The 27,585-nt window shown below is 35.8% G+C and overlaps 1 protein-coding gene across 1 annotated transcript; it reads right to left on the minus strand.

The window, feature by feature from the left end:
• Positions 1-499: 499 nt before the first annotated feature.
• stk17al (serine/threonine kinase 17a like) lies at positions 500-20,172 on the minus strand. Its single transcript, XM_073833281.1, has 8 exons — positions 20,125-20,172; positions 19,823-19,977; positions 11,759-11,971; positions 6,809-6,953; positions 4,810-4,936; positions 4,420-4,468; positions 3,478-3,657; positions 500-1,995 (listed from the first exon to the last, which is right to left on the minus strand). Exons 2-8 carry the CDS (start codon positions 19,918-19,920, stop codon positions 1,728-1,730), a joined length of 1,080 nt encoding a protein of 359 aa, XP_073689382.1. The 5' UTR covers positions 19,921-19,977; positions 20,125-20,172; the 3' UTR covers positions 500-1,727.
• Between the last annotated feature and the right edge of the window lie 7,413 nt (positions 20,173-27,585).

The following is a 27,585-nucleotide window of genomic DNA, read 5'->3' on the forward strand; positions in this document are numbered from 1 at the left end:
ATATATATGTACATATATAAACACACACACTCATCTATATGATTTTAAAAATTAATACGCATTCAGTAAGGCCAATAAATTGATAAAAAAATGACAGCAAAGCAATTTGTTACAAAAATATTTTTTTCAAATAAATGCTGTTCTTCTTAACCACCTTCAATCATAATGTATAAAGGTTTCCAAAAATATTAAGCAGAACATTGATGAGAAATGTTTCTTGAGCATCAAATCAGCATATTGAATGATTTCTGAAGGATCATGACACTGAAGACTAGAGTAATGATGCTGAAAATTCTTAAGTTTTGCATCACAGGAATAAATAACATTTCCAAAATATATTAAAACAAAAGTTGTATTAAATTATATATTACAATGCTGCCATTTTTACTGCATTTTTGATCAAAATGAATGTAGCTTTGGTGTATTTCCAAAGCCATTAATAAATCTTATTAACCTCAAACTTAGAGCCTAATAGAAGGTAAACAAACAAAAGTCTTCATAAGTTTAATACAAAAAGACCATTTATTTTCTTGCCAGGCATGCCAATAATACATAAGTAGTCCAACTGGACGCAAGTGCAAACTTTTATAAGCACAACCGGTTAAAAAATAATCTAAATTATTATTACAATTTATTTTCTCATATTTATCATAAAATACCACAGCTGTAGAAAAATACTTTAACATTCTTTTTTTTTTTAAATAAGAAATATACAATTATCAAAGCCTTTTGTTTTCTTGTGCTCTGTTCTTCTGAAAATGCAAACATCTCCCACAAACGCTCAAATCCCAAAAGACTTGGAGCGGCCCTCAGTCATAAGCCCCACAACAATGAGAACTTGGAAAATTTTCCTCAATACCCATGATGCCTTACCGGACACAAAAATAACATACAGACTATATTACAAAAAGGCAAAAATAGCCCTTGAAAACAACGTTACAAGACATCTGTGCAATATAGCAAACTTGTTATGAATATGAACAGAAAAAAGTGGTACAGAAATGGTGCGAGAAACCAAACACACAGTGGCTTGTGGGTATGCATGACTATGCGATGTCGAACTACTTAAATGTGCTTGATGGGAGATTCGAGTATAAATTCATTCCCACCAAAAGTGCTAGAACAAAAGTAGTCTCTGTGAATCAGTTCACTAAAATGCAGGTGCCACTTCTAAAGAAGCAGAATGACGTCAAATCTACTGTTCTGAAGAAGCAGCGTCAGTTCTTCATCATATTTTATAATACGTTGGTCCAGCAAAGAGCGGTGTTGAATAAAACATCAGTCGGTTTATCAGAGCTTTCCGTTTCCTTCCTACAATGCAGCAGGCACTTCCTGGGGAGACTCCGACTTGAGTTTTGGACCAAGTACAGACAGCAGAGAAGGTTCAATCCACTCTAAACGTATAAACAATTCATTGCGGTGAACTGAGGAGTTAAGAACCTTGACCAAGAGCTTAAGAATGCTTTATTAAGGGGCTTAAAAATCTCATTCAGATCTGTTGCAGACACACGCGCACACCTCTGCGGTCATAAGGGAGGTCAACTCGCATTTACAGACCAGGACGGCTATGTATCCCACACAAGACGAAACAAAGACTTCACACGCACATACTACGGTGCTGCAAACACCTGAGTAGACCACCGCTGTCCAGTCCAAACCAGTCTGGCTGGTTGAGTCTTTCGGTCGTTAACACAGATGCCCTCTGATTGGGCAATAGAGTCCGCTGCTTAACAGATGAGCTCTTGTTGTATCTCGGGACGAGGTGGGAATGGTTCTGCGAAACTGAAAGTGTCCCGACCTGTCTTCAGCTCCCCCTGGCCTGGGCAGGTGGGATATGAAGGGATGATGACAAGTTCTGGGGAAGGGACGGGACTTTCAGGCTCTGATTCGGACTGGCTAGCTTCTTGCTCGTCTAGAGTGGCTTCCACAGCGTGGTGATGAGAGTCAAGCCGTAACCAGGGATGATTTAAACACTCCTCAACTGTTGCTCGTTTTCTAGAGAGAGAGAGAGAGAGAGAGAGAGAGAGAGAGAGAGAGAGAAAAGGACTGTTAAACACACTTTGTGATTTTTTTTAAATTATTTTAGTCAGATGTGTAATATTATGCAAATAATAGGTTGGGTTATTATTATTTAATAAAATGGGGAAAAAGCAAGAAAAGTATGCTGTTTGTGTAAATTAATAAAATAAAAATACCTATCTATTCTATTTTATATATTCATTCACAAAGTATTCATAATTTAATTTATTTTACTATATTTGGAAAATTAAATAAATGTCTTATTATACCAAAAATGGCAACAACAACAACAACAACAACAACAACAATAATAATAATAATAATAATACAAATAATACAAATATGGATAAAGTGAAACTGAATAAAATAAATATACACACAAAAAAAATAAAAATATAGACAGGTCTATTTTCAAAAATAATAATGTAATTAATAATAAAAGTATAGAAAAAGTAGAACTGAATAAAATAAAATAAAAATATAGACACATTTAATTAAGTTATTAATAATAATAATGCTAATAATAATAATAATAATAATGCTAATAATAATAATAATGCTAATAATAATAATAATAATAATAATACAAAAAACATACTTTGCTCATTAAGTGCAAACTTGGCCTATAATGAAAAAGGTAACACTTTATTTTAAGGTCTCTTAACTAGTTGCTTATTAGCATGCATATTAATAGAATATTTGCCATTTATTAGTACTAATTAAGCACATATTAATGCATTGTTCTACATGACCTTATTCTACATCCCTAATCCTACCCAATACCTAAACTTAACAACTACCAAACTAAATATTAATAAGCAGCAAATTAGGAATTTATTGAGGAAAAAGTCTAAAGTGTTACCATGAAAAATTATAAAATGTGAGAAAATGTTAAGAGTTTTCTATTTCTCATCAGCATTGGATTCACCACCAGTCCTGGAAAAGTGAAAGACTCTCACACTCTCGCGTTTAGGTTCCCAGATTCTTCCTCCCCCAATTACTCACACTCAGAGGAATTTTTCCACATTGCTTTAAGCTATCATTTTTCCTCTCCAGCTTTCTCAGTGGCGATGATCTACAAGCATTAAGTTTTATGGAGTGCAGATTATGGTTCTGGATCAGAGACCGGGCTACTATCAGTTCCCATACAGCAGGTCTGGACTGCCATTTGGTTACACCAGCAGACCCAAAAATGCTTTCACCATTCATCAGCTGCAGCAAAAGAGCCCAGGGATGCGGGACAAAAAGCTAAGACTGCAAGGATCATTTCACTGTATATTCAAGACCAAGAGTCCATTGCATTTTAATGAGAGATCGAAGCGTGAGATTACATGTTTGGAGCAAAGCCAACCAAAGCCACTCCATCAGTTAGGTTATGTAAGTTTTGCCTAAACAAAACTAGAGTGTCACAATGTCGTTTCATATCCACACTCACAAACAACTGCCAACTATCCTTACCCAGGGTTTTTGATGAGCAGTGACTGGATGAAATCCACAGCGAGGTCAGAAATGCCCTGAAAGACATCCTGCGAGTAGTCCACGTTGACCTGGGAGATGTTCAGGAAGGTCTCCTGCTTTTCTTCTCCCAGAAAAGGCGACTCGCCTGTCAGCATCACGTAAATCAGCACCCCAATGCTCCTGTAGGAGAAAAAGCAACAACATAGATCAGTATGGCAAAAAAACATGCCTTCAAATGTGTGACCCTGGACCACAAAAACTAGTCTTAAGTAGCATGGGTGTATTTGTAGCAATAGCCAAAAATACATTGTATAGGTCAAAATGATACATTTTTCCTTTCATGCCAAAAATCATTAGGATATTAAAGTAAAGATCATGTTCCATGTAGATATTTTGTAAATTTCCTACTGTAAATATATCAAAACTTATTTTTTGATTAGTAATATGCATTGCTAAGAACTTTGCTTGGACAACTTGAGGTGATTTTCTCAAGATTTAGATTTTTTTGCACCCTGAGATTCAAGAGCTTCAAATAGTTGTATCTCAGCTAAATATTGTCCTATCCTAACAAACCATACATCAGCGGAAAGCTTATTTATTCAGCTTTCATGTAAATCAAATCAATTTCAAACATTTTTGGGTATCCTTTTAAAATGGGACAATGAGCGTCAAATAAAATGCGTGTAAAGGTTCTAGGCAAGGTTCTAGATTATCAGTGGGTTGTAAACTGATTGCACATGCTGACTTTTTACCAGATTTTTTTTTTTTTGCAGATAAACACTGACACGTTTATTGTGCTACTAGACTTGCTTTTATAGGCCCATTTTTCAAGATGTCGCCACAGCAATAAATGACCTTTATATAACATTTCATATGCGTGTCAAATACCACAAACTCTCACGCACACGTCTGGACTCTGGACACTCAAAGAGTTCAACTTACCACATGTCAGTAGCTGTGGTGATGGGTTCATAGTCCAGGACCTCAGGAGCTGAAGGAAGAAGAGAAACAATTTCCAAATCAATCAATTTTCATCTCAGCAGTCTGATACAAGAGTTCAAAACAATCAATGATTGTTCATCCCTGACATAAATGTACTGTAGGTAAGGCTAAAAAACAACACAGTTTATTCCTGATTACCAGTTTATTCCGGATTTCTCTAAAGATTTTATGACTGAAGGAGTTACAACCAAGTCAATAGTCACATGAAGTTTCACTACTCTTACACAAGTTTTCGGTTCACCCCCTCCTCTTCACTATACGGAGTCTTCACATATCTGTTTTTGTGTGCAGGAGGATTTGAGGTTTGCAAATGAAGGAGGTCCGACTTACCCACATACTCGGGAGTGCCCAGGATCTCCCGTACCTCTGACACACTGTCCACCCGCCGAGACAAGCCAAAGTCAACAATACGGATGTCACCTAGCGGCTGAGCGCTCGTCAACAGGATGTTCTGAGGCTGGAGAAGACATTACAAGTGTGAGAGAAAAGAAAACACTGAATTACAGGAGAGCAGAACCTGCTTCCCCAATACAAAAAAAAAAAAAACCACACACAACAACATGGCTGCCTGACTAAATTTTTCTAGTCGTAATTCATTTCAAGCATTAGTGTACTATTAGTCACATGGTTATTAATAAACCATATAAATCCATATAAACAATGATGAGTCTTTAATTACCTACATGGCCTAATAAGCGCTCAAGCACACAGAAATAAAGCCTGCCTCAACGCACTGGCACATATAATGATTATGAATGTGTCAGGGAAAAAACAGCAAGGAGACTGCATTAACATTTTAATAATTATTGATAAACTAGTGTTTTCTTCATTTTCAACTTAAGAGATGAAGTTGGCGACACCGACTCGTGGATGTGCCAGTATGCGTGTTTCATACGGATTACATAATGTGAGAATATTTGTTTTCTATTAGAATTGGTTCATTTAAAAGTAGACATTTCCTTTTCTATAAATATATTTTATGTCTGTAAGGCAAGTATACACAGAGTTTCAAAGTTTTGCGCTCCAGTTCACAGAGACCGAGACGACAGAAAGCACATCCTGTTTGCTTTCATTATTTTACAAAAGCGCAATGTTTCGTTGCTATTGCGAGTGCACACAAATAAACGTAGAGTCTTTACAGATACAAAAGATGTATTACTCTTCATTATTTTACAAAAGCGCAATGTTTCGTTGCTATTGCGAGTGCACACAAATAAACGTAGAGTCTTTACAGATACAAAAGATGTATTACTCTTATTTGTATGACCAAAAATGACAGCATTTAAGAGCAAGTGACCGCACCTTCATCTGTCATGACACTTGAATAGCGCACATTTTTCTAGGTTCACTTTAGATTGAGCAGACAAGTAAAGTTGCTACTAAATACTAATTCAGATGAAAAGCCATATTTGAGGTCGATGAAAAATAGGTGAGAGTTTAGATGTCCTGTCTGATGTACTATATTTCCACATAGACCAGCCGTTAACGATCTGTCCGTCACGGACAGTGTGACTTCGCCACTTCTTGTGGATTTTTTTTCTGCAACTAAGTGACTAATAAAACTTTGGTCGACCAAGCCTCTTCTTGAATGGTTAGTCAACTATTAAAGGGCAGCACTAAAAAACATTGAGAAATTACTAGTTGCCCATGAAGAGTACTGTACCCTTTTTTAAACGCCCCATTAAAACCATTTATCAAACACTGAAATCAAACGTTTTCATTCAGCCTAACATCCCGAGGCACAAAACGAGCACGTGTGATGCAAGATTAGCGCTTGAAAGCTTTTACACACCCAAACAGGCATACTTGATGTAATTAGTAACATTACAATTAGATTGATTAGATTGTTATTACAACAAAGTGTGTTTAAACAGGTTTGGATAATTGTCTAAAGAACACTGTTAGAAGTCATTCAGTCCCTTTACTTGGCCAAATGTACTTTTTTTTGCTGCCCTCCACCTTTTGTTGTTACGCAATAAATGTTATTAAACCAAAAAATAAATAAATCCAGGGTGTACTACAGCCCAAAACAGAACAGAGGGGAAACTATTAGTAGTTCCTTTCTTTGTTACGCCCACGTACACAGACATAATACAGCGATTTAATCAATTACTGTGGACATTAGTGTATTGTAACGTATTGAATTTCACACTCACACACGAGAAAAAAATTGGGAGCAGAGACATTTTAGACCATATTAGTTACAACAAAATGGATTTGATTCAATCCCACACTGCCAAGAATGGACAAAAAGATGTTGGCGACGATCCAGGTCTCTGGCTGAATCATTATGGTGATGTACATGTGCACAAACAAACAATACACTCACCTTAAGATCCAAATGAACAACGTTGTTTTGATGTAGACAAGCCACTCCCATCAGAATCTGCCTGGCCAATCGGATGACGTCTTTCTCTGTGAAAGCCTCGTCATTATCAGCAACACACTGGTTGAAAATTTCACCTCCGGCAGCACTGAAAGACAGAAAAGTTACAAATTAGATATCAAATTACATTCTCACATGTTTCACGGCCCGACAAGCTGAAGTTCTTTTCCTGTGCTAAAAATCCTATTAAATGCATTATGATTAGAAACACCCAAAAAGACACAAACACGCCCTTAACCATCCTAGAATAATAGTTTCAGAGATAAAGGCAAGGCTTGTTTCATTATCCCATCTGATAACAGGGTTTAAGCCATATCAAGCATATAATGAGTTTAGTAAAACAATAACTCATTAAAATTACCCAGAAGTCAACAGTGTATAGGTGCACCACCCACGATTGGAGTGGTTTGAACTCTAGACCAAGTGTTCCCGCTCATTTCTACACATTATAATTGGACCTCTCCAGCTAATTATTAAATTAGAGGAGACTTCTGGGTACCGACGGATGGGGAACTTCATTCTTGCATAACCGTGACGAGGGTTACCATGACGATTAGGATTTGCAGGCGGATACTCCTTTAGGCGATGAAAGACTGGGAAAATCAGGGCCATGTGTAGTGGATTTCGGGCCTATCCAATAGACAGAAGTTTCATCTACAGTGGAAAGTCTGTATGTATGTGTGTGTGTGTGTGTGGCGTCAGTTGCATAACAGCCGAATCCAGCTGTATAAATAGAGGATTCTGGGTTTTGCTTATCAGATGAGCATCTAGAGGCTTATAAAATAAGGACACTGGGATATTGGGAACCTTTCGCCTCCTTTTAATCAAACACATCACAACAACTCAAACCCTTCACCCTAATGGAATAAACCCTCCACTTTAAATTCCCCAGAAGTGAGTGTCTTTTAAAGTAACAGCAGCAAAATACCCCAAAGAGGTCTTTTAATGCTCACACATGTGCCGGGTCAAATCCTCAAAGCCTTTCATGTACGGAAAAACATGTTTTGGTTTTGGTGCATGTGAGAAAAAAAAAATCTAAAGCATCTATAAAGTGGTTCCACAGACTGACTCGGGTAAAATAAAAATGACACGTACAAGCTGGTAAAGCTTGATGTGCCATTTTTATTGATTTCACCTGATCAAAATGCCACTCCATTGCTAAACTATAAATCAAAGCTAAACGCTCAATAGAGGAATTGCAAGTGTACTCTGTGGTTTTGAAGCCATGAGAATGTGAAGCAAAGACAAAGATTCGTCCCTCAAATAAACTACTTTTCTGGAACAGAAGCAAGGATAAAAATACGCTCATCCACTGTCCAAGACCACCAAGAGCGCACTTCCCCTCTTACGAGAAGACGAGAGTGAGCACTTGGACTTAAGGAGTCTTGCAAAAGATGTGAAGAATGCTCTCCAAAGGCAATCTATCTGGAAACTAACAACTCTGAGAAACACGTTTGTCGTCAATTGCAATGCACTTCCACGAATTTAGAAAGCCTTGTATACATATCTACTGTGAACTGCATCAAAATGGCTTTCGTACCAACCAAATGGTAACAAACTCGACAAACGAATTCAGTTCTAGTTGCATCTCAAGCAAATATTGTCCTATCGAACCATACATCAATGGAAAGCTTATTTATTCAGCTTTCAGATGATGTATACATCTCAGTTTCAAAAACATATAATCATTAGAACCAACACCAGATTCACAGAGAATTAAGCGATTTTAAGGTTGATGGGGCATCTGGTATTGCTACTAATAATTATTCTGTTTCGGAAGAGCCTAAAATTCCTACAGCAACTAAACAATGTGCTTAGTCTTATAAAAACTCACTTTCCGAAGATGCTCAAATACTGTTTTAGAACAAAAGATCTGTGAAAAAGTCTACAAGTGCCAGATGTCTTGTCCTGGCTTTATTTTGAGGTATTAACGGTGTGCTCAACCAAAGACAGCTGGAGTCAAAAGGACTTACAGCCATTGAAAGGTCCATTTCAGAGACTTCTGAGGACGTTTGATCAAGCAGATGAAGAAAACAGAGGAGCGTGATGAAGAGGAAGACATATGAGAGACTTACATCACAGCTTTCCTAGAAAGATAAATGCCAAACTCTGAGCAAGGGAGGGCCCCTTTCATTTTGTTTAAGGAATGAAAAACAGATCACCACAGATAGAGTAACTCAATTTTTTTTTCCAAAGAACATCACTTGTCTGCGATAAACTCTATAGTGTTGTGGGTGGTTACCAATGTGTTTTTACAGCCCTAAACAAAAGAGATCACCCTAAAATCTCTTTTATAGTCTCTAGATTCTTTAAAGTAAATTCAGACTGCTTAAAAGTGTGAATAATAGTTGATGAAGGCCTGTTACTTGATCTGACCCATTTTAAAAACATCCTGAAAAAAAAAAATGCATACATGTGTCCTTTGAAAAAGCCGTGGCTAGTGTGTTTATGTAATAGTCGGGGCTGGTGTTTCGCTACAAATTTGTGTGGGGTGTCTGTGTATGTTTGGTAAATGTAATTATGACCTGTCCTATTCTCAGTCTTACAATAGTTAGGGTTTTAACTTTAAATGGCAGAGAATGGCGAGAACTCTGTTTGTTTCTGACAACAGAGGATGTGGCGATGCATTGCACATGCAAGTACGTCGCAGCTCCGCTTTTAGAAGAAAAGCCACAGGAAATGGAAATTGAAGTGTATCTTTCTGTGTGTCTCTTCGGTTTAACTGGTTTTTACTGCTAAACCTGCCCACATCAAGTTTAAGGATTTAACGAACAACAGAATACCAGAGTAAAACGAATTGGACGCATTGTTCCTTAAACCAGACAGACTGTTCTAACACGAAAGCAGACACTGAAATATGCAAACATGCAAATAAAAAAAAAAAAATAAATAAAAAAAAAAAAGATTGGGACTGAATATTCTCGGACTGATTTTTTGTATATACATAAAACAAAAATTAATATGCTCATTTAATTATTAAAAAACATAAATAAGTCTATATATGAGCAAACAGATCAACCAGACCATGAATTTACACAGACCTTGCCTGATGTGACTGAACTTGCACACCGATTGGCGAAAAACAAGCAGCGCTACCTTCCTTATAAGGTAAACTTTCTCCACAGGTTGTTTGCACACATACCGATGTGCGTGCTTACAAGTGACAGATTGACATACAGCTGTCTTTTCAGAGGAAGTGGGTTAGCCGTGTGCAACATGTGGGTTGACTTTTTTTTGTGGCGTGTTACCTTTGAGACTGAAAGATATAATCGAATTCTCAAAACCTTCGTCATTCAACCAGTCAGCATCCTGCCTCTCTATACAGATCAACATACAAAATACGCAACAAGCAGGCTGTTGATATTACGCAGAATTCGCAACAACACAGATAGTAGGGGGAAAAAAAATATTGTCAACAAATCAAGGGGAAAAATTAAGGGAGATCTGAATGATAGATAGACAGCTTACGAAAGACATTTAAACTTAACGACCTGTCATTTCCTCCTCATTAGTAAACGTTATCAGTTTCTGTTTTACTGGAAAAACTAAAATAGTGTGATCACGCCTCAGCAATTTTCTCAAATATGTGGTGAACACCAGAGTGTTAAATAAATAACTCACAAAAAGGTCAACATTTACAGCCCATGTTGTTCCAAAAACAATCTTTTTACTAGTGCTGTCAAGTGATTAAATCATGACTAACTGCATCCAAAACCAATCATAAGTCTATTTTTTTTTATTAAGATTTATACATCAGTCGAAAGCTTATTTATTCAGCTTTCAGATGATGCATGATTTGTTAGGATAGGACAATAGTTGTCCCGAGATACAACTACTTGAAAATCTGGAATCTGAGGGTGCAAAAAAAGCAAAACATTGAGAAAAATCACCTTTAGTTGTCCAAATGAAGTTCTTAGCAATTCATATTACTAATCAAAATAGTAATATCCTAATGATTTTCGGCATAAAAGAAGAATTGATAATTTTTACCCATTCAATATAATTTTGGCTATTGCTACAAATATACCTGTGCTACTCAAAACTGGTTTTGTGGTTCAGGATCACTTATTTTATTTTATTTGATTAATCGTTTGACAGTGCTACTTTTTATGAAGTATTTTACATTTTTGTTGACCTTTTTCAAATGTTCAGAAACTTTAAAGAATGCCCTGGCTGCTCTTTTGCATTTAATTACAATGAATGACAAAAGCATCAAAACTTCTCGTTTGTGTTGCACAATGAAAGCCATATGGGTTTGGAACAAAAGGATAAGCTAATTTTATTTGTAGCTAAATGCATGAGTAATACTGTGAAATTAGGTTATCATTGCTTTAAATAAAACTCACAGGGCTTTGCACTTATCGGTCAGGCATGAGTCAAGAATGTTTTTGTGATTCTTATGAAGTTCAGCCCGAAAACGGCAGGGCAAAGGAAACAGGTTTGATATGATTTTGGCCAAGCTGCAGTGCGGTCAGAAAAACTGCAGTCAGTTTGCGGTGCTTTCTGAGAAGCGTTTGGATTTGACCTTTCACAAGGAGCAAACACAAGAACACCACATTCTCACTTGGGAGTTTATACATTTTGTTTCATTTTTTTACGGTTATTGTATTGGAACATTCAGCTCACTCAGTTAAAAGAAGAACTAGTTCAATTGTGGCCTGCGGTGACATCCAGAAAGGTACAGACAACAACGGCGTTATGAAAAATTCCCGTTTTGATTTGCCCGTTGTGCCATTTCTTTGTGCCTATAATTCTAATCTTCAAAAGCCCTGGTGACTTGGAATAACAAAATTATGGTGCACAATGTCCAAGTCATCATAAAACACTCGGCGTTGAGCTTGGCTTTCGTGGTCAGGGCATGTAACTGCATAACTATGCGAGTGCGAGCCTTACCACTCTAATACGAGGATGATCTCTGTGGTGGTCTCGTAGACCTCGTGCAGTGCCACCACATAGGGATTCGCCTCGGCTGACTCCAGCACAGCGATCTCGTTCAGAATGTCGCCGCGGCAGTCTTGACCCTTCCGTCTTTTTCGCAGGAACTTTGCAGCGTGCTCCTTGCCAGTAGTCTTCTCCACACACTTCTTCACTACTGCAAACTTGCCCCTGCGTGCACACAAACATACACAAAGAGCGATTAAATAAACAGTTTGGGAAATGTTTGGGCAATGACGAGGAACTCAAAATACAAGCACTTTGAGTAATGATTTATGCGTTGTACTATTAAACAGGAGTTTTTTTATTACACAGCTCTCCGGAACAATTGGTTCTGATCAGGCATTTGCAGCATATTTAAAGAGGGCATCAGACGCAAGATTCACATTTACATTGAAAATCCATACCCTTGTTTTTTAATCCCCAAAACACCTAAACAGTCTCAATCATCAAGCGTTTTGGATTTATAGAGTAGTATGATGTCACAATGATCAGGCTCTGCCCATGAGTCCTGATGGATTGTCCCGTATTAGCATTTTTTCTTTGCACTCGAGCAGCTGTAGTGACACCAATGTCTGGTAAGCAATGCAGGTGTTTTGTATTTGGAAGTAAAAGTGAACATAAGATTAGTCATTTTCTTTCGACATCAAAGAAGAGGGGGTGGAGTGAGCAGTAGCTCATTATCATTTAGAGACAAGCACCGAAAACGGGTCGCTGTGAACACACACGAACACACACACACACACACACACACACACACACACACACACACACACACACACACACACACACACACACACACACACACACACACACACACACGAACACACACACACACACGAACACACACACACACACACAATATTAAAATAAATATTAATATATTTTTAATTATTAAATTTGATATTATTTCTTATATATGCAACACACAATTTTTTTTAATAATTTTTATATAAATCATAATTTTAAATTATTTTAACATTTTTATATAATTTTTTTTCTTATATATGCAACACATACATATATTTGTATTAAACAGGGATGTAACGATATCTCACGGTACGATCAGATCGCAATATGAAGTCCATGATATGATATTTATTGTGCTTTTGGTTTTAGTTCATTTGACAGAGACTGTGTCAAAGCATAATGGCCCAAAACACAACTTTAAAGACCTTTTATATCAGAATAATGTTTAAATACATTTTAAAACTACACTTTTTGCCATGTGACCATGATAATATCGTTACATGCCTAGTAATAAATATTAAATGCATTTGTATTAAATATAACGGTTCATTCTTTTCTTTATAAGGTTTCGTTCATCAAACAACAGAGGGTACTGAACATGCAAAGTCGGTTCATAAAGTTAGCATGGTGATAACCACATGGTTTATGTGTTACAGACTGATAAGACACTTGTCTGTCATTTTAAAAGAAAATGTTGCATCTTTCTCTCTCTCTCACTCACACACACACACACACACACACACACACAGCAAATCTTCAATCCACTTTTACAAGTGGAGTGTTCACCAAAAAAAGGGAGAGTATTTTTAATTGCATGACATTAGAACATGAGTCACACAGACTAATTATTGCGCTTTTATCATATTTGTCTTTTTTTTGTAGATTAACAGCCATGACAACCCACGATTTGCTGTAATAGGACAAAAAGCTTTAAGAAGATTCTTCAAAATCCCTTTTTATACTGAGGGAAAAACAGCAAACAATTTTGGAATAGAATAAGGGAGTGACAAATAACGGGTGAACAGGCACAGTACGAACTGACGCCACAGTTGGTGCCGTCATCATTATTAGGTCATCATCCCATTGATGATGAACTGTGTATTCATTCTTAACCTGTCAATTTTGCACTTGTCATGATCATTCCCTCCCTCTCTTCTTCGTTTGCAACGAGAGCCTGACACCCAGATGATAAGAATGACAGTTGGAGCCGTCTGAGGCCACAGGCTCATTCACACCGATTTCCTGCCACCTCCCTCATCTGACCTCCCATCACCTCATCTATCAGTCAAAAGACACACAGGGCACTGCACACACACAAAGAAGAGGCCTGTCAGCGTGGACATTCTCTTGTTTGACAGCGAGAAGGACAAATGGCTCTTAACCACACCTCCTCTTCAGGCCATTTCATAAAAAGACACTGGTTTGTGTGTGGGGTAGAGACCCCAACAGACAGACCACCCAACTCTTCCAACACTCCTCCACTGAGAGGCAATGGTGTCCACTCCTCCTACCATCTAGTTTAGCCAATGAGCAAACATGACACTTACAAACAAAAAAAAAGCCCCCCCCCCCTCCCTCTGATGACCTCTCCTCTGTCCATTGCTTGTCTCTTACCATCTATGTCTCCATTAACACCCTACTTAAAAGTTTAACACGGACACGGACACAATATTTAATTAAACAAAATGTAATTAATAATGACATTTTTTTTTATTAAAATCAACAAAATTAAAAATTGTTTTAATTAAACCAATAGAATTAAATAAAATTAAAATGTGACCCTGGACCACAAAACCAGTCATAAGGGTCAATTTAAAGGTTTCCATTAATGAAATAAACTTTCCACTGATGTATGGTTTGTTAGGATTTGGCTAAGATACAACTATTTGGACAGCAGAAATCTGAGGGCCCAAAAAAAAAAAAAAAAAAAATAATAAAATAATTGAGAAAATTGGCTTTAAAGTTGTCCAAATAAAAGTACTTAGCAATGCATATTACAAAATATCTTAAATGGAACATGATCTTTACTTAATATCCTAATAATCATCATTTTGACCCAAACAATGCATTTTTGGCTATTGCTACAAATATACTCGTGCTACTTAAGACTGGTTTTGTGGTCCAGGGTCACAAATAAAAGTAACTCAAAATAAGATTAAAATAAAATAAAGATATAAATCAAAATTAAAAGTAATATAAAATTAAAAAAAAAAAAAAAAAAAATTAAAAATATTTTAATAAAAAATAGAATAAAAAAAATACATTTACATAATTACAAAAATTCACTTACAAATAAAAATAAATTAATGATTAATACTAAAATGAATGCATAATTAATAAATAAAAGCAGAGAATGGAACTGATTGTGGAAAACATTTTTTGGATTCATAAACTGAAACATTTTGGCCAATTTTGCTTTAAGAAAGGCTAGCTATATTTGAATATGTTTATCTGCTATAGATCCTTTTTCCCCCCCAACCACACAACATTACATTTTAAGATTCTGGCAGCTTTAAAAAGCTTTTGTTAAGTCTTGGTGTTAACAATTCCCATGACTGCAAACCATCGCAAAGCCCCAGAAAATTTCCATGGGTACAAGCCAAAATGCATCCATTGCCAGCATTATAGTGATTTTCCTGCTAAACGTGAGTCTGGTTGGCAGGGTCAGGGTGAAGTGAACACGTTCCAGCGTCCGAACACAGAACACCGTCGCAATACTGAGTTCACATGAAGTACCGCATGCGGCGATGCCAACTACTCAGTAGTTCAACTTGTAAGGAAATCATCCTAAACAAAAATGTTTGGACTGGAGCAGACATTAAGATTTACAATTTCTGAATTGCAAAACACCCATAAAATTTTGGATTGAGTCGACAAGGTCAAAGGACATCCATAATTCTGCCAAATTTCTCCTGAATGGGTGAATAGAGCAGATTTGAAAAGTTCAAAGTTCTTCCAAATAAAAAGAAGACCAACAATGCTCAGCACTGATAAAGATGAATGAGAACCCAGTAAAAGATCACAATACTTGGAAATACCAATGAATACGGTCAGCCTCAATCTAAAACGTTGACTGCAGGAAGTGTACATTCATCTTTGGAGATGACCCAGATACTCTGGTGGTTAGACTTCCTGTGCTAAAAATCACACCGTCTTCTTTCACTGTCTATCTGTCTCCATCTCTCAGTTTCATTCTCAAGGCCAGATGGTAGAAACATGTTCACTTTCAGTCAAAGAACGGATAAACATTTAAAAAGACCAAAAGCATGCACGTGTGCATGAACACACAAACACAAGACCATTCAGACACAAAGATATACAACCTCAATCCGTTATTAAAGGGAAAATCGTACAACCCCATTATTAAGCGAAGGACTGAATCACATGCACAGCTGGCCTGTCTGCTACCGGTATGGCAGAAGGCTCAGTCAGCAACCCAGAAATCTGCAGTAAAGCATTCCTCACACAGACCACCTCGGATAGAGGATCACCGAATTCTCAGCTGAACTCATGAACTTTATTAGCTTCCTGACGATAAAAAGTGCATATTACCAAAACAGCTGCACAGCAAGAGAAAAAAAAAAGTATTGAGTTTAATCAAATTTTTGTTTTTGAAAACATGAATGAAGTCAATGGAAAGCTTGCTAAGTCTGATATTGTTGTATATGCAGTAGGGCTGACATGATTTCTTGATTTAATTCAAGTACTCGATTTAAAAAAAAGTTCCTCGATTGCATTTACCCTTGCCAAGTAACTGACAAAATAACAGAAGTGGCGCATTCCACGAACGAGAATCTATGAAAGGCATTATTAGACTGTTTTCCATGGCTGCATGATATATTAAACCCATTTAAAATCCAAAAGCATAATGCTAAGGTGAACAAACGCTGAGTCAATTAAATAAATGGATTATGTGTGGAGCATCTTGAACTTCATCTCTGCATATTGCTGTGAGTTTGGGTTGATTATAACGTTCATCTGGGAACCAAACATCGGCCATTTATGAGATTTGTAAGGAAAATTTAATCCTTTATAATCCCACACAAACAAAGAAGAATACATCAGTATCTTTCCCAATCTGCTAACTGTTTACGGTGATTTCAAAATTAGTTTAAACCCAGATGTCCAGATATTTAAGAAATTACTGTGGCTGTAGAATTTCTGTAGAAAAGATATGGCCAAATATTGAAGATTAAGTGGAAATTTAAATTTTATTGTTATTTAGTCAATATTAAACAAAGCTTAGATTGCGCAGTAAAGTAAAATGAAAGACTGAGCCGCCTCAACTGAAAGAAACTTATAATGACTGATCTTAAAATATGTCAGTACATTTGTTTTTGTCTCAAGATGCACACCAGTAACGTTTTTTTCTAAGGTACGTTTATAAAAATTACTTATGTCTTAATTGAACTATGGCCTAATCCTGGTTTAGGCTAAACCCTGACTATGAAACTGGGCCTATTATGTATTTTAACAGTTTTGTTCAATAAAACCATACGATTATTTGCTTTTGATACTTTATTTGAATAAAATTGTTATCTCATTGCTATTATTTATGTATTTTAAGACATTTTAAAGGCTATTGTTTGCTTAGGCGTATTTTTATCACCCAAAAATATACATAATTTTCCAATCACTCGATTAATCGTCAGAATAATCGACAGATTACTCGATTAACAAAATAATCGTTAGTGACAGCCCTAATATACAGTTCCTCAAAAAGATTTTGGTGCATGATCAGAGGTAGAATTTTGAAGGTTGGGGTTAAATTCATTTTTGGATACTCTAGAGAAGCTCCAAAGATGAAATGCTTAAAAATACCCTCTCATCCCACCGAATTGGGACACAACTCTGAAGAACTTTAATGAAGTAGGACATCCACTACACTGTATGTCAGGTGACCAACTCTGCAGACATTCAAGGGGAATAGGCATAAGTTTATAACAGCATTCCACGCTTTGTCCATTTCCAAACCAGGTACTCAAAACAATAAGGAGAACAAGTGCTATTGTTAGAAATCCAAAGAATTTAGAAATAACGGGAAGAAAACAACTGGTAATGGAAACAAAACCAATCCAAACTGAGATAACTAAACTGATCTTCCATCTAATAAACAAACAAGCTGCCTGAGAACAAAGTTTGGATTTGATTTCGGAGAATAATACGGAAATTGCTGTTGGAGCTTTGTCTCAAATGAATGGAGTGCTGACAACTGGGCCAGATGGTTCGGCCATTCAGTAAAACGAGTGTGTTCAGCCGTGCACACACACACACGAAATATATATCTCACTGTCTGTGGGTTTGAACGCAAGTGTGTACATGGGACTTTAAAAAACTAAATCTAGGCCAATGACTGTTATGGTCATCTGGAGAGCTAAAAATGATTTTAAAAGGTGACCTATCACTAAAAAAAGACTTTGGTTGTACTCACAGGAAATCACAAGACAAGCTGGACCACTGTGACCATCTCTGATACTTTTAGAACAAGTCTACTTTCACATGAAGACGATGTTGATATATGATAAAGGAAAAGAGGGAAATCAGATTAGGTTACACTGAAGGAATGCAAGATATTTGTGTGACCGTCTGCCTCTGCCTACCTAATCTTCACATCAGTATCCACCAACATCTGCATTCCTCCATTCCTCCTCATTCAATTCACCACGATGGTAAGCAAATCAGTTAGGCAGCGTTATAAAAATAACAGCTTGCCTTGTGACTCACGCATGTGGTCTTTTTGTGCGCTTTAATTACAGGAAAAAACTTGTGAGGATTCTAAGGCATGAGTAAATAGTGCCATCTCGCAAAGTGTGGGGCAAAACGTGACATGCCAGCTAAATCCAGTCTGAATCGAGATGTTTTACAACCCAATCCACAAATTACCCATTAAATTGGGTTAAATGGTGCGGAAAGGCAATGAGAATTTAAATCCAAAAGGTTGGAAAACAAAATTCAGCTGAAGGCACCAGAAACAGATTGCGACTGTCAACAAGCACAGCCCGAATGCTTAGCTCTAAACGAACACATCTGCCCAAGAGAAAACAAGTTACAGTGGTCAGACGATACCATCTTGTCTATAATTAGTCAGTTGAGCATTAGAGAACAATGTCACGGCAAGCAGCGCCGTATCCATCACACATTGGTCCCGTGCGGCTCTGAAGTAAGATGTTTTAAATTCTTTGTTTACTTGAGAACACACACTGAAAGGATCCAAGTCTGGTTTTAATGCATGAGGGGGCCCTGGAAAACACGGATAAGAATGTAAGATGCTTCACCTTTGATTGATTCAACCCGGCGAACCGAATCATTTGAATCATTCACTAAAACGATTCATTATGATTTGTTCAGCATCCCTTGCCTGTAATAATTGAGTCCGTGAGTCTTTTACTCAACTGTTCCAATCACGAATAAAACAAGTCTGACTATTTTTAATGAAAATGTGTCTATAGATAGACTAAAATAAATAAGCATTTACCTCACAAATAACAACAAAGATGTTTCAGTTTTCAACTGTGGTGCGTGACATCAAGCTATACCGTTAAAAAACAAACAATTTAAATGTGAATCTGGACCACAAAACCAGTCTTAAGTAGCACGGGTGTATTCACAGCAATAGCCAAAAATACATTATATGGGTCAAAATTATCGATTTTTCTTTTATGCCAAAAATCATTGGAATATTAAGTAAAGATCATGTTCCATGAAGATATTTTGTAAACTTCCTACCATAAATATATCAAAACTTAATTTTTGTAGTGTATATTCCTAACAAACCATCAATGCGAAGCTCATTTATTCATCTTTCACATGATGTATAAATCTCAAAATCAAAATAATGGACCCTTATGACTGGTTTTGTGGTCCAGGGTCACAAATAACGTCTTTACGTAAATTTATTTGTTTTCTTTAAAATAGATTTATAATGGAGACTCGTTCGTTTACATTACATTACATTAAACGCAAAGGTGCGCAAGTGTGTGGGCATAACATACAGTATGGTTTATTTAATAAATTCGCGTAGTTTGTTTGCAGTATTGACAAACTGCAATTAGGGCTAAAATCTATTTAGTTGATCCTCAGATTACACGTGCCGGAGCCAAACAAATCTCTTTTGGCTTCCAGCTGGCAGTGATTCACTGCACCAATTAAATCTCACACCGGTTCTCAACTTTGTGAAACTGCCTGCAGGCTTATGACTACATTTATCGTACACATTTTAATCTTTTAAACGCGCTAATTTGTCCATAGAGTAAATCATTTACAGTGCTTTACCTGCCCAGCTCTTTGCCGACCAGGTCATAGTTGTTCTTAAAGGGGTCGGTCCTTATCCGTGTCCGAATCTTTGTGACCATTCCGTTCCTGTTCATCATTGTGCTGTCTGTCGTTACAGTCCTGCTGCAGGATAATGCCTGGCGTTCTCCGGAGCACTGAGTAAGTTAGAAATACAAACGTTTACTCCATCAGGTCACTATCACAGAGCGGATGGATGATGCTTAATGTTAGTTAAATTAACTGTTGCACGGGCAAAATTGTAAAAACAAGTTAGGTTCTGAAACTATTTCCAAGAAACTCACAGAACTTGTTGAGAACCGCGACAGATCACCGATATGCCAACGTCCAAGCAGCGGTAACTCAGTTTGAGAATGCGGACAAACATTCCCAAGCACAAGGCTCATTACAAACCCCGCCTCCAAAGATGTGGCCAATGGAAGCGTGGATTTTTTTGAAGGAGGCGGGGTTACTGAATGTTAATTCATAGACAAATTTGTATATGTTGGGAACTCACATGTAAGATGCAAGCTTAATTTGTCAACCATGTGAAATGATCTGATAAAATTCCTCCAGAACTTTGTACTACATTCAAAGCACACATTTGGAACATATAGGCTACATATATAACAAAAGTGTTTATTATTTCTTTTACTTTTGTTGTATTTTGTAAAATGCAAAACCTTATATTTCAGCAGTAATATATTTTGAAATGGTTTCAAAGACATATTTTGAGGAAAAAATAATATTTCTTATCTCACATTTTCTGTCACACTCCGAAAAACACATCTTTTTAGGTTTGTTCACTCAACTCTAAGTCTGTTTATTACTTTGTTGTCACTGGCAACCAAACAGACAGTGCCCTACCTTGACTTGCCTTATACTTTGCTAAATCTTATCTCTCTCTCTCTCACACACACACACACACACACACACACACACACACACACACACACACACACACACACACACACACACACACACACACACACACACACACACACACACACACACACACACATGTTGGGTTTACATGTTTTATGGGGACATTCCATAGGCGTAATGGTTTTTATACTGTACAAACCGTACTTTCTATCGCCCTACACCTAAACCTAGCCCTCACAGGAGATTGTGCAAACTTTTACTTCCTCAAAAAAACTCATTGTGCATGATTTATAAGCCTGTTTCCTCATGGGGACCTGAGAAATGTCCCCACAAGGTCAAAATCTACTGGTATTCCTATCCTTGTGGGGACATTTGGTCCCCACAACGTGATGAATACCAGGTACACACACACACACACACACACACACACACACACCTTTGATATAAAGAAGAGCAAATATAGTAACATCAATTAAATCTCATATGTCTTAGACTATAGTGTACCAACTATAAAGCAAGTCGCTTAGAAACAAAGGGGATGAAAGTATGAAACCAAAAACAAAGATCAGTGGCAGACAGGGAGTGAGAGAGGGTGTGTTCTGAAGCTATCTGGAATGACAGGAATCCTGACACTCATAAGGTAATTAGTTTTTCCAGATACCTATACTGTGTGTGTGTCATAATTAACTTTCATAAACAGTTTTGGTATCCAAGTGATACAGCGCTGACTGTGATGATCAAACAGGCCACAACTTTACAAAGAGTGACAAGATGACTAAACAGACAGAGAGATAACAGATAGATAGATAGATAGATAGATAGATAGATAGATAGATAGATAGATAGATAGATAGATAGATAGAAAGATAGATATTTGTGAACTTATGTTCAGCTATTGTTAGTTGACTTTTAACTTGAATTTTTCAGAGCATCAGTCATCAAAGCTCTATAAATATTGGTCACAGACACAGAGATTTACTTTACATTTCACCAAGCTTATTACTCACTAAAAACTCTCACAAATCATGTTTTCTTATTTTGATGCAACAAAATGGTTATATCTAATGAGTGTGTGAGTTGTTTACTTTTTTCCCCCATGCAATCAAAATTGAAGTTGTTTTTTTTTTTGGCTTTCAGTATGTATATGTTAGCTTTAAGGTTATCTATAAGCTAGTGTGCTCCAAAACAATGACAAAATTTGCATTTAGAAGATTCCGGTGATATCACCTTGCACTTCAGCTTCTCATTAAACTTTCTGTCCAATCAAATGCTCTCTAGAATCCGAAAGCATCCCGCCCCTTCACTATAAATAGACACTGAAGCTGTGGCTGATATCGGTCACTTGTTCACTTAATCGCCATTTATGGATACCATAGAAATGAATCACAAAAGTCTGTAACTTCTCTTATAAAACTGCATTTTTTGTGTGTAAACTCTAAAAATAATTCAATCCAAAAGTATATTTTAGTGTAAAACATGTTGAAGATTAGCCAATAGGCTGTCAATTTTGTTTAAATAATGAGCCTCTCCTCTATTGACATCTATTAAAAAATATAACCTCTGGTTTCATTTCCCAAACCGGAAGCGTTAGCACTAGCCGTTACGCTTTTTTGGCTAAAGGTTGCAGGCTTGCCGCTTATTGTTTTTGGAAATCACGTCCACACAAAATAACACTGTGTGTTTCAAAGCACTTTGGTGGACCTTTAACACTATTATATTATTCATTCAGACCAATGTGTGATTGTGAAATGTGCACAAACACAAGAGGCGAGATTTATTGCATGAACCAATCACAGCCGAACATAACCGTCATATCCAATCATATCATGATGGAGACATTTGCTGCATCCGAAATCGCATACTACCCTACTATATAGCACGCGAAAAACAGTATGCGAGGCGAGTAGTATGTCCGAATTCATAGTATTCGAAATTCAGTAGGCGAGAAGTACCCAGATGACGTCTCAGTTTTGCCAGAACACATCTTGATGATCCCCAAGACTTTTGGGAAAATACTCTGCGGACTGACGAGACAAAAGTTGGACTTTTGGAAGGTGTGTGTCCCATTACATCTGGTGTAAAAGTAACACAGTATTTCAGAAAAAGAACATCATCCCAACAGTAAAATATGGTGGTGGTAGTGTGATGGTCTGGGGCTGCTTCTGGACCTGGAAGACTTGCTGTGATCAATGGAACCATGAATTCTGCTGTCTACCAAAAAATCTTGAAGGACAATGTCCGGCCATCTGTTCGTGACCTCAAGCTGAAGTGAACAATGATCCAGAACACACCAGCAAATGCACCTCTGAATGGCTGAAGAAAAACAAAATGAAGACTTTGGAGTGGCCTAGTCAAAGTCCTGACCTGATTCCTATTGAGTTGCTATGGCATGACCTTAAAAAGGCGGTTCATGCTCGAATGTCCTCCAATGTGGCTGAATTACAACAATTCTGCCAAGATGAGTGGCCAAAATTCCTGCACAGCGCTGTAACAGACTCACTGCAAGTTATTGCAAACGCTTGATTGCAGTAGTTGCTGCTAAGGGTGGACCAACCAGTTATTAAGTTTAGGGGGCAAACACTTTTCCACACAGGGCCATGTGGGTTTAGATTTTGTTTTCCCTTCATAATAAAAAAAGCTTCATTCAAAAACTGCTTGTTGTGTTTACATGTGTTATCTTTGATTAATATTTAAATGTGTTTGATGATCTGAAACATTAAAGTGTGACAAACATGCAAAAAAATAAAAAATCAGGAAGTGGGCCCAACACTTTTTCACACCACTGTAGATAGATAGATAGATAGATAGATAGATAGATAGATAGATAGATAGATAGATAGATAGATAGGCAAGACTAAATAGGGGAAAATGCTTTCTGTGTCAGTATGTCCATGCGCTTCAGTCCAGTTCATGTTCTTTCAAACCAGAAATGTGTGATCAGTTTAAAACCAAAGATCCAAGTAGCCATGGGACAGCATAAATAGAAATCAGAGCACAAGAGAGAGGGGAATGCAATGGGAAGAAGATTGAGTTTAATGAGAAAAGGCATTCCTGCATTCATTTGTCTGGCTCTCTGGGAATAGCTTATGTAAGACTGTTTTGCTTGACCTAAAGTAGTTACATCAAGTTTTAGGGAATGACAAGCGCTCCCAAGTCTTTCTTTGTTTAAAATGTCTAAATATCCTTAAAACAAGATAAACCTACTTGAGAAGTAAAGTTGTGTAAGATTATAAGGTCGTTTTCAGGGAATATACAAACCGAATGACGTTTATTTTTCTTACCCAATTCAGAAATAGTTTTGCTGTGCAAGTGAGCAGCTATGAGTAACGATGGGGGTCGAGCACAGACCTCCTTGGTAAATCTGACCGCTTAAATAGTTAACCTCTGAGAAATGTTTGCTGGCAGATGTCTGATGGAATCTCAGCTGCTTTGTTTTGCTCTACAGGACCAATGTACCTTGACTGAGCATTTGCTCTCTCACTCTTCACTGGCTGCTTTGGCAAAACAGGGAGCTGCTGGCGCATTTTTGGCTTTGCTGTCCATTCATGTGTGCGTGCGCACATTAGCTTGAAAGGTCACAAGGGGACACGCAACTGTGATGTCTGAGCCAAGCAAACACCTTTTGTCATGCACGTGTGCGTCTGTTTGTGGGGATGCCTGGCTGAGTGTTGCTATATGACGTAGAGGCCTGACGTAGTAACCGCATTGAGGAAGGCGCGCGACATGCCTATCGGTTTCCAATTAATCCACTGGCTGGAACAAATGAAAACAAAAAAACAGAAAACAGAAGAAATCTGGATGAGAGAGAACTGAGGTTTACTGAGGCACTGCTCAGTCATGAGATTAAGCATGTGCTGGGAAAAATGATTTTGCGTTAATGATGATCGTGTTCTCTAGCATGATCCATCTTGTGCTTCAATAGGACTGAGAACATCTGACCATCTGTAGAAAGACTTCACATGATCAATGTCACAAATTCACTTATTTGATTAGTCATCTATTAAATATATACATATTAATATTAACATAAACATAGTATTATTGTATTAATGTTAATGTTAATATATTGACAAACATTAATATTCATTTTATTAATATAAAACTATGAATGAATTAATTTATTTATAAACTGTTACTATTTTAAATAATACATTTATTAAGTTTGTAAATGAATGAATGAACGAATCAATAAATAAATCTTTAGATTTAAGTTTTTTAAAAGTTTTTTTAAAATAAATAAATAGTAGTAATAAATGAATAAATAAATATATCAACTTTAGTTTTTTTTATAAAGTTAGGTTTTTTAAAAAGTTTTTTCTTTACAGTTTTTAAATAAATAAATATTAATTATAAATGAATGAATGAATGAATATTTATAAATTAGTTTTCATGAAGTTTTTTAAAAAGTTTTTAATAAAGTTAAATTTTTAAATAAACAAATATTAGTTATTAATCATATTACTATAAACATTAATTTTATGAATTGTATTTATTTATTTAAAAAAATTACAATTTTTAACTTTTACAATTTAGATTTAGATAAATGACTAAATAAATCTAAATAAATATTATGATATAGTTTATATTATATAGTTTTTTAAAGTTATGTTTTTAAATAAAAAAAATCAGTTATTAATAAATGAATAAATAAATAATTATTTATGAACTTTAGGTTTTTATTATTATATTAACACTAACATTAACTTTAGTTATTTATTTATTATAAACTTAAAATACATTTTTAACTTTTACGATTTGTAAATGAATGAATGAATGATTAATTAATCAAATAAATATTGACTTTAGTTTTTTAGAAAGTTGTTTTTAAATGTTATTAATTAATTAATTGTTATTATTATTTATTATTATTATTATTATTCATTAATTATGAATAAATAAATAAATAATTATCAACTTTTGTTTTTCATAAATGTAAGCTTTTAAAAACTTTTTATAGTTATGTTTTAAATAAATATTAGTTATTAATTAATTCTAAATAAATAAATAATTATAGTTATTAATTAATTCTAAATAAATAAATAATTATTTATCAACTTTAGTTTTTTTATAAATGTAAGTTTTTTTAAAACATTTTTTCTAGTTATATTTTAAATAAATACATGTTATCTATTACTTAATTATAAATAAATAAATAAAGATAAACTTTTTATACATTTTAGTTTTTAAAATGTTTTTTTAAAGTTAAAATTTTAAATGAATAAACATTAGTTATTAATTAAATTATGAATTAATAAATAAATAAATATCAACTTTAGTTTTTGTATCAACTAAAATTCAGTTTTTAATAAATTATGAATAAATAAATACATAAATATTGATTTTAGGCTTTTACTTAAATTTAAGTTTTTACAAACCTTTTAGAAAGCCATGTTTTTAAATAAATAAATATTAGTTCATAATTAATTATTAATAAATACATAAATAAATATCAACTTTAGCTTTTTTATACATTTTTAAACTTTTTAAAAACGTTTTTATAAAGCCATGTATTTAAATAAATAAATATTAGTTATTAAGTTATTAGTTATTAATTATGATTTAACAAACAAATAGGGCTGTCAATCGATTAAATTTTTAATCGCGATTAATCGCATGGTTGTCTTGAGTTAACTCGCGATTAATCGCACATTTTTATCTGTTCTAAATGTACCTTAAATTAACACTTTTTAAAGTTTTTAATACTCTAATCAACATTGGCATGGATGCTTTAAGCAAATATGTGCTTATTATCAGTGAAACCATACTTGACTAGACTAACTTGTTTCAAATGTCATAGATGTTTTTCAAATAACTTGTTCATGTCTATTAGACACATGAAAAAAAGAACATAGAAACACCAGGTTCCCATTACTTCTCTTTCTTTGCACTGAGCAATTTACTTACACAAGCCTGTTTACATTATTTGCAGGACAGGGCAGCTCACTTCTTCTGAACATACAAAATCTACGTTTATTATTACATTTGTTTGCCTCTAGGTGCCCACATACTGTCATTTGATGCAGCCAAGTTCTCAACAAAACTGTTTCCATTGTTTTGATGTAATATTTCTGTTATCAGACAACCAAAGTAATATGAAATAATAACTAAAAAAAAATCCTGAATTATGATCATGATTCAATCACTGAAAAGAATCATTTACCGGCATCTGGACATAAGTCACTATTCCCTGCATTATTATCGTTGTTTTTAACTTCCTGTTTGAATGCCTTCAGGATCCTTTGACTTTTTAGGTGTTTAGCCATTTAAAGTTATGTGATCCCAAAAACCTGCTTCTTTTATGTTTTAATGTATTGTTTTGGTTATAATGTACTGATTGGAGAGCCTGGTCTCATGCAAATGCGCACTAGCACGACTTTCTGTTTCTATTTGGCGTGCTATTAACAAGCTGAAATTAACTTTGGCGTACATATGATATGCAATTATGCATGTGTTTGACGTGCATTTAATACGCCGTTTTCGCGTGCATACTCGTATGTGGCTTTACGCATCAACCCCACAGCAACAATCCTAACGTAGCCCGACTCCGCTTGCATTCATTAAATATGGCAGAAGTGCCGGTGTACGCAAAAGGATAAAATACAGAAGTACCTGCGTACCGGCCCACTTCAAGCACTGGAATGAACATAACATCTGTTTTAACCGAAAGCGCTGCTCCACTGCCGCTCGCTGAACAGAGCAGACGCAGATATGAAGAGAGGGAGGTGCGCGCGCATTCATTGGGAGACCTCACGCACGTTCAGCAAAACCGAAGAGCCTCAGAAACTATATTGGGTTTGTCCAATTATGTGTTTATGTATTGTTGCTAGACACTTTTCGCTAGGTTGGCAGCACTGCATCCATTTCTTTAACTATGGGCTAGG

The sequence above is a fragment of the Garra rufa genome, chromosome 1 (assembly GCF_049309525.1).
Source record: "Garra rufa chromosome 1, GarRuf1.0, whole genome shotgun sequence".
NCBI classification, from domain to species: domain Eukaryota; kingdom Metazoa; phylum Chordata; class Actinopteri; order Cypriniformes; family Cyprinidae; genus Garra; species Garra rufa.

Excerpts from the sequence above, each read along its gene's own strand:
- stk17al (XM_073833281.1), bottom strand. The coding sequence starts at position 19,920 with ATGATGAACAGGAACGGAATGGTCACAAAGATTCGGACACGGATAAGG. Across the intron at positions 6,954-11,758 it reads ATCATCCTCGTATTAGAGTG|TGCTGCCGGAGGTGAAATTT; the intron begins GTAAGGCTCGCA and ends TCTGTCTTTCAG. Across the intron at positions 4,937-6,808 it reads TTGTTCATTTGGATCTTAAG|CCTCAGAACATCCTGTTGAC; the intron begins GTGAGTGTATTG and ends TGTCTTCTCCAG.